The sequence below is a fragment of the Microcebus murinus genome, chromosome X, assembly GCF_040939455.1.
Source record: "Microcebus murinus isolate Inina chromosome X, M.murinus_Inina_mat1.0, whole genome shotgun sequence".
Lineage (NCBI taxonomy): Eukaryota > Metazoa > Chordata > Mammalia > Primates > Cheirogaleidae > Microcebus > Microcebus murinus.
In genome coordinates this window covers 80,023,139-80,031,030 of record NC_134136.1, presented here as the reverse complement: position 1 = coordinate 80,031,030, position 7,892 = coordinate 80,023,139, and the positions used below count along the sequence as shown (strand labels likewise).

The window sequence follows — 7,892 nt, the reverse complement described above, 5'->3', positions numbered from 1 at the left end:
CCTGGGACTGCAGGCCCGTCCCTGCCTGCAGGGTGTCCCCGGGAGGCATTATGACCCCTTCTGCGTTCACAGCAGGAAGCCCAGGGCACCCTCAAGGGACACAGGTGGCTCCGAGAGAGGGCACACCCCACACCTGCTCTTAGAGGGGGTGCAGGGGCAGATTCGAGACGCCCATTGTGGGAAGGTCCCACCCAGCCGGAAGAGGCCAACAGGTGGGGGGCCCTCAGCATACCCAGCCCCCACTTTGTCCCGGCTGCTACACAGACCCTGGGTGTGGCCGCCCCTGAACCGAGGTCCCCACACCCCAGCCTCAGCCCTGAAACCAAAGACCCGCCCGCCCGAGGGTGACCCCTTGCAGGTGCATGTGGGGGTGGCAGGTAACCCCTCCCATGGGTTCACTGCTCCCCTCGATCTCCCTTTCCTGCCAGTTGGAACTTTGTGGGGCAAAAGAATGAAAGCGGTGAGGAGAGAAAACATGATTTGTATGCAACGTGTCTTTTTATTTATTGGGGCAACTGTGCGAAAATCTATCTCTAGAGGAGTCCGGGAAGGAGAACACGTGTGTGCTTGGTATGTGTCTCGGAAGGGCTTTGATTGCTTAGAACCCAATGGGGGCTGGGCACGGTGGCTCACGCCTGTCATCCCAGCACTCTGGGAGGCCGAGGTGGGCAGATTGCTCGAGGTCAGGAGTTTGAACCAGCCTGAGCAAGAGTGAGACCCTGTCTCTACTATAAATAGAAAGAAATTAATCGGCCAACTAAAAATATATATAGGGAAAAATTAGCCGGGCGTGGAGGTGCATGCCTGTAGTCCCAGCTACTCGGGAGGAAGTTGAGGCAGGAGGATCGCTGGAGCCCAGGAGTTTGAGGTTGCTGTGAGCGAGGCTGACGCCACGGCACTCACTCTAGCCTGGGCAACAGAGCAAGACTCTATCTCAAAAAAAGAAAAAAAAAATAGAACCCAGTGGGGATTAGGAGGATGGAATCTGCAAAAGAGCAGTGTGACCTGACCCATTCACTCATTCCTTCCTCCCTTCACTCATTCATTCCTTCATTCCTAGGTAGGTATGTGAGCGCCGGCTGCATACCTACCGCATACCCACACAGGCCTGGAGGAAACAGCTTCCCGGCGCCGGCCCCGCCCAAGGACAGGCTTCTGCAGGGAGGGGTCTCTCTCCAGCACCTTCACCCTGCGGCCTTGTTACCCACCTTCCACACGTCACTGAGAGACAGTGTCTCTTGCAATTTCAAATTGCACGCTGGCACAGCCCTCCACACGGGGCCCTGGCTCGGGTCTGCTGTCCCCTCCCCAGGCCCCGTCAAAATCGCCCTCCTCACTCTTCTGATTCGGTCTAAGCCGCCATCTGCTGAAATCTGTTTAAAATCTCTGATTTTAAACACCCCTGCTTCTTTCTTGACGGATCCACTCACTTTTCAGGCCACCAAGGCACTTTCTGGATGTGGATTCAATGGCAGTACCTGCTGGTGTGTGTGTGTGTGTGTCTCTCTCCCATCTCTCTTCCTGTCCCTGTCCCTCCCGTTCCCAACTCCCAGGTGTGAGGTCTCCCTGGACCCCTCTTTCCAGGCTAGGTGGCCTTCCCATGTCTCCCCCTTATGGGGCACAGCGACTGTGGGCCCTCCCCCAAGACAAGGGGTGCATGAGTGAGCGCCCCAAGTCTCACTGCCCAGTGGGACACCTTGCACGGGTCAGCAGGTACAGGGAGACACCGCCTTCACTTCTTCATTCCAGCAACACTGGCCAAGCACCTTCTGGGGGCCTGGGCTGGGCAGCACCCCGAGAGACCAGCAGACAGACAGCACAGCACTGCCCGGGGGTGTCACCGAAGAAGGGCAGGCCAGGCTCGGCCAGGAACCTGTCTGAGGCCGGAGGAAGAGACCGATCGCTGAATGGTGACCTCCCCAACCTGCACGAAGGAAACCTGCTCCTGCTCCCCGATGCAGGCTTTGGGAATAATAACACGGCATTCCTGGGCCTGCAGCCCCGGCCCGACCAGAAGCCAACCAGCTGGATCTGGGCTGAGCAGCTCCCGGGGGTGGGAGATGGGGGGGGGGGGGTGCTGGCTCTCTGGGCCAGGAGAATGTTAGCGCCACCAGGGTCCCCTCCAGCCCAGAGTGGCCCCGTCGGTGAAATAAAACACACCTGAGACGACGTGTGTCTCCAGGGAGGCACAGCCCGCAGAGCAAACTCCCCGGCCAGGCCCAGAACCCTCAGCCCCCAGCCCTCCAGGGCTGCCTCCTGAGGCCTCAAGAATGCACCGGAATGCCCCAACAAGAATGCGCCAGAATGTCCAAGGCCCACTCAAGCCAGACCTCCTCTTCCCAGCCAGACGGCAGAGCAGCCACACCTGGAACCGGCCCCGCCTCCAGGCCTGCCGCTCACCTGCCTGTCCTTGCAGGGCAGGGAAGGGCGAGGAAGGACGCAGGGAAACCCCAGGCTCAGGGTGACCCCTGCTGCCCACGCCCCGCCCCCATCCCAGGGTCCCAGGGGCTCTCACTTTATGGGTGCACAGGCTGCGACCACAAGAGAGAAACGTTTTAAGGAAAGGAGACGGGGAAACAGACAAGGAAAAATAAAGAGAAAAGAGAAAGGGAGAGGAAATAAAGGGGAAAAAAAAGGACAAAGAGAAGAAATAAAGGAAAGAAAATGGGAAAAAAGGAGGGGGAGAAGTAAAAAAAAGGGAAAGAGAGGAAAACAAAGGTGAAGGAGGGAGGGACAGTTGAGCCCAGGGGTCCGAGCTGCTGGGGTCTGTCCCCGACCCCAGCTCCCCGCTCCCAAGGCCCCGGGGGCCCCCTAGGGCCTGAGTGTTAAATGTCAACGAAGCCAGCGTTAAACGTCAATAAAAAGCTCCCGGGCTCCAGGCTGGGGTCCCCGGGATCAGGCAGGGTCTGGAGGCCTCCCCATAGGGGTGCCGCCCGCAGGCCTCGGGGCTCCCAGGGGAACGCGGGAAAGGCGCGGAGTCCCCCGAAAGCCGGCCATGCCTTAGGGTTAGGGGATGCCCGGGGTCAAGGGTCGGAGGTTAGGGCACCACGTGTGGCGCATCCGGGCAGGGTGTGCGCGCGGCCTCCGGGAGAAACGGGAGGCGCGCCCCTGCGGACACCGGGCCTCTGGAGTAGGGGGTCCCCGCCCACAGACCCCGGCTCATCCGCCCGCTCCGGCCAGCGCAGGGGCGTGACCTTCACAAGGTCAAGGCGGCCCGCCGAACCCCCAGCCCGTACGGCGCATGGGCGGGGCACGGCTCCCGGCATGCCCCGGGGTGTGGGCGGGGACGGGGCGTCGTCGAGGACGCAGCCAATGGGCGCGGCGCGCGGGGGCGTGGGGCGGGGCTCGCGCGGCTCCCGGCAGCCCTCGGGGGCGCGGCGCGCAGGCGTGGGCGGGGCGGCGCGGGCGGCTCGGCCAATGGGCGCGGCGCGCGGGGGCGCGGGGCGGGACGTGGGCGGGGCGTCGGCGCCTTAGCGGCTGCGCGGTGGCCGCCCCGTCCTTTCGGTCCCGGCGGCGGCATCGCTAAGCCAGTGGCGCCCTCCCTCCGCTGTCCGCGCCCGCGCTCCGGCTGTCCGCGCGCCCCGCCACCATGACGGAACAGGCCATCTCCTTCGCCAAGGACTTCCTGGCCGGCGGCATCGCCGCCGCCATCTCCAAGACGGCCGTGGCCCCGATCGAGCGGGTCAAGCTGCTGCTGCAGGTGAGGGCGCGGGCGCGGCCGCCGGGGGCGACGGGCCGGGCCGGGCGAGCGGGGCGCGGGGAGCCGGCTGCACCGCGACCGGCCGGCTGACAGGCGGGCACCGGAAGTGGAAGGCCGCGGCCGCTTTGTCCGCGCCGGCTTCCGGGGACGCGTCGCGCGAGCGCCGCCGCATGCGCAGGGGCGGGCTGGCGCCTGCGCACTGGGTCTCCGCGCCGCGGCCGGGCGCCCGCGCGTGCGCGGTGGGCCCGGAGCCTGGGGAAAGGCTGCCTCGGCGGCCTCAGGGCGCATGCGCAGGGGCTGAGCGCGTGGACAGGTCTCCCGGGGACTGAGGTCACCCCGTGCCGGCCTCTGCCCGGCCGCTTCCCGCCTTTGCGCGCGCTCCGCCCTGCTTAACCACTTCGGTCCCGTTGCTTAGGGCCCAGCCACCCTGCCCGTGGGTGTCCTGCTGCTGCATAATGCCGGGACCCCGAGTTTCCCCGGGTGCGTTTTGCCCTCTCCTCCGGCCCGTCTGCAGTCCTGGGCCGCAGTGAGCTTTGCTTGCCCCCCTGTGCGGATAGTACTGGCGGTAGCACGCCCGCGGGCGACATTGTTGCCTTCCTGCCATTGGCGTCGCTACAATGTAGCAGGTGGCACTTGGGTTGCAGTAACAAGTAATCTTGGCTCTAACGAGATGCTTAGGGCAGCTCGCCGGTGACCCGTGAGCTGGTTCTCTAGCCAGCGGCACGCTCTGTGCTCGGAGTGTCCCTGCGCGGGGAGACCCGGGCCCCCGTGTGAGCAGCCCCCTCCGCGCCCCGCAGGTGCAGCACGCCAGCAAGCAGATCGCGGCCGACAAGCAGTACAAGGGCATCGTGGACTGCATCGTGCGCATCCCCAAGGAGCAGGGGATGCTGTCCTTCTGGAGGGGCAACCTGGCCAACGTCATCCGCTACTTCCCCACGCAAGCCCTCAACTTCGCCTTCAAGGATAAGTACAAGCAGATCTTCCTGGGGGGCGTGGACAAGCACACGCAGTTCTGGAGGTATTTCGCGGGCAACCTGGCCTCCGGAGGGGCGGCCGGGGCCACGTCCCTCTGCTTCGTGTACCCGCTGGATTTCGCCAGGACGCGCCTGGCCGCCGACGTGGGGAAGTCGGGCACCGAGCGCGAGTTCAAGGGCCTGGGGGACTGTCTGGTGAAGATCACCAAGTCCGACGGCATCCGGGGCCTGTATCAGGGCTTCAACGTCTCGGTGCAGGGCATCATCATCTACCGCGCCGCCTACTTTGGCGTGTACGACACGGCCAAAGGTGAGTGCGGCTGCCCCGGCCCAATCCCAGGGCACGGCAGGGCTTGACTGACAGGCGGGCGTCCTGTCACGTCCTGGAGGCTGGAGGTCCCAGATCAAGGGGTCTCAGGGCTGGTTCCTCTCCTGGGTGTGTAGACGCCCTGTGTCTTCACGGGGTTGTTCCTGTGTGCCTATCTGTGCCCTCATCTCTGCTTACAAGGACACCAGTCCTGCTAGATCAGGACTCAGAGACCTCAGTTTACCTCAGTTATCTCTTTAACTTCAAATGCTGCTGTGTCCCGAGGTGTAAGGGTTGGGGGGCTTTGGCAAGCGAGTTTTGGAGGCCACACAACACACACACACCTGTTACCACGGTAACCCTTCCAAAGCCCGGGGCCATCACGGGCTGTCACCTTGCGGCTGAAACATTCAGACACCACCTCCAGGGCGCTCTTAACGCCCTGGTCTCCAGACGGGGCCGCTGCCCAGCCCCAGCCTCGGGGGCTGCGCTAGACTGTAGGTGGCTTCGCCTCCCTAACCTGCATCTGACCAGGTCCTGACCTCCAGTGTCGCGAAGGTCGCCCGTACTGAGACCCCCCCACGTGCAGCCATGTGGAGGGGCAGTTCAGACCCTGGAGGGACGGGGTGCCAGCCCTCTCGGGGGGCCCACGTGTGAGCGCTCTGGGCACTGACGCTGGCTGGTGACTCCGCAGGCATGCTCCCCGACCCCAAGAACACGCACATCGTGGTGAGCTGGATGATAGCGCAGACGGTGACGGCCGTGGCCGGCGTGGTCTCCTACCCCTTCGACACCGTGCGGCGGCGCATGATGATGCAGTCTGGGCGCAAAGGAGGTACCGGCCCCGTCCCTGTCCCTGGCAGCCCTTCCAGTGGCCCCCGGCCCCGCCCCTGGGGGGTGTGCTGCTGGCTCTGGTGACACGCCCAAAGGGTTTCAGGCAGCACTTTGGCAGAGAGACCTGACCCCAGCCCTACCCTGCCTGCCTGAAGGAATTCCCTTGGGAATGAACGGGCTTCTGTTCTTTTTGACACTTGGCATTGCACAGGCAGCAGTCTTTAGATCCCTATGCCCTGGACCTGTGGCCCCATCTGGGCACCTGACCAGGCCCACACCCTCAGTCCTGCCTGGGCCCCAGGGGTGGAAACGGGGTCCCACCAAGGCTGGGGTCTCCTGTCCTGTGTCTCGAATACCCGCTTCCGACAAGAGCTTGTAGGAGGCCCCAAGCTGGGGTAGTTGCTCACCAGAGCTTCATTTTTTCCGTTTTGAACCATTAGTTGCTCAAATCGCTAACTGGGTTTGGGTTTCTGTGGAAGGTCTGGGGGGCAGGTGTCCCTGTGCTGAGGGACTTCACCGCCGTGTCCCCCTCTGCCCCTCCTGGCAGCTGACATCATGTACAAGGGGACCGTGGACTGCTGGAGGAAGATCTTCAGAGACGAGGGCGGCAAAGCCTTCTTCAAGGGCGCCTGGTCCAACGTCCTCAGGGGCATGGGCGGGGCCTTCGTGCTGGTCCTGTACGACGAGCTGAAGAAAGTCATCTAAGGGCGTCTGCCCCCGACCGGCCCGGGGACCAGGAGAGCCCCGTAGAATCCTTTCCTGTGACAGACCACCGACCTTCGAGAAATTCCAGTTGCCTGTCCCGGCCAGATCATGTCTGTAGAGGGCCGGGGGAAGGCTCTAGAACAGGGCTTGCGATCATGCTGACCATTGGCGGCCGACTCCATGTGTTGATTACTGGGGGGAGGGGAACCCTGACACCGGGTGGGCCACTCAGACCTCGAGTCCAGATGCTTGTAGGACCCGTGTCGTGTTTAAGTATTTATTTAAAGAAGAATCATGTCTCCATTTGTACTTAAGCACTAGCTAGCTCCTGTTTTTGCACAGCGAGTGTCTGCAATCATGTTCCCGTGGGGCATTCTGCAAAACAATAAACACAGGACACAGAGTCTCCCTGCGTGGTCTGGCCAGCCTTGGGGTGTGGGGGCTGCAGGGAGGGGTCAGTGGGGGGCTGCTCTGTCCCTGCGGGGCCACCCTTTCTGACCATCCTGGGGTGCAGAGAGGCCCAAGTGGTCCCTGGCTGGGAAGACATGGGATGTAGGGTTGAAGCCAGGCCCAGGACGGGGCTCTATGCATTGGAAGGCAGCCATTGCAGGACACTAGTGTGCTGTTCTATAGGCAGCTGTAACAGAGCCCTGTGGTGGGTGCTCGTAAACACCTGTTGGTCACATTCTTGGAGGCACTGTAGGTGGAGTGTGGTTGGGTGTGTCCTCGTGTGAGGGGAACTCTGCATTCGTGAGGGTGGACAGCACTTGAGCTCACACCACCCATCACCTTGCATGAATGTTCAACATGAGCATCCAGAGCCAGAAGTTCTTCCTGCCCCAGGCTCCTGGAGTCCTGTCTGCCTGCTGTCCTAGCAATGCCCTTCCAGCCACATCCCTGCAGTTCAGGTCCCAGAAGAGACAGGACCACCCCTCCCTTCTGTGGAGGCCTCACCTGTCCAACCTGCCACCGTGTGGGCACAGCCAGGCCAGCTGGCTTCTGAGCCGTTCCGCACAGGCTGCTCCACGCAGGAGAGGAGCTCATTCTGAGTCATTCCCCTGCTGAACGTTGAACCTATGGCTTGCTGTGTCGTGGGTGTGAGGAGGGCAGCCCTGTGTCCCCGAGCCTCCCCCGGCCTTTCCAGAACTTCTGCCTGTCAAGGCAGAATCTTATCAGCAATCTTCAGAGGCACTGCTGGGTACAAGCCCTCATTTCTTTCCAGATGAAGCTAGATTAGAGAGCAGGAAGTTCAAGTCCTGACTTGGCCACAGGGCTCACGATGTGGGTAAGTGACCAGTGGCTTTCCCGCCCTGAGCCCACACGCGGGTTCCGCAGGGGCACCCCACGCCCGGGCTCTGACACTCAGACCCTG

The 7,892-nt window shown here is 62.9% G+C and overlaps 1 protein-coding gene across 1 annotated transcript; it reads left to right on the top strand.

Moving 5' to 3' along the window:
- Nucleotides 1-3,462: 3,462 nt before the first annotated feature.
- On the top strand, nt 3,463-6,926 carry SLC25A6 (solute carrier family 25 member 6). Its single transcript, XM_012763664.3, has 4 exons — nt 3,463-3,700; nt 4,498-4,984; nt 5,676-5,816; nt 6,363-6,926. The coding sequence occupies exons 1-4, from the start codon at nt 3,590-3,592 to the stop codon at nt 6,518-6,520; spliced, it is 897 nt and encodes a 298-aa protein (XP_012619118.1). The 5' UTR covers nt 3,463-3,589; the 3' UTR covers nt 6,521-6,926.
- The last annotated feature ends 966 nt before the right edge of the window (nt 6,927-7,892 follow it).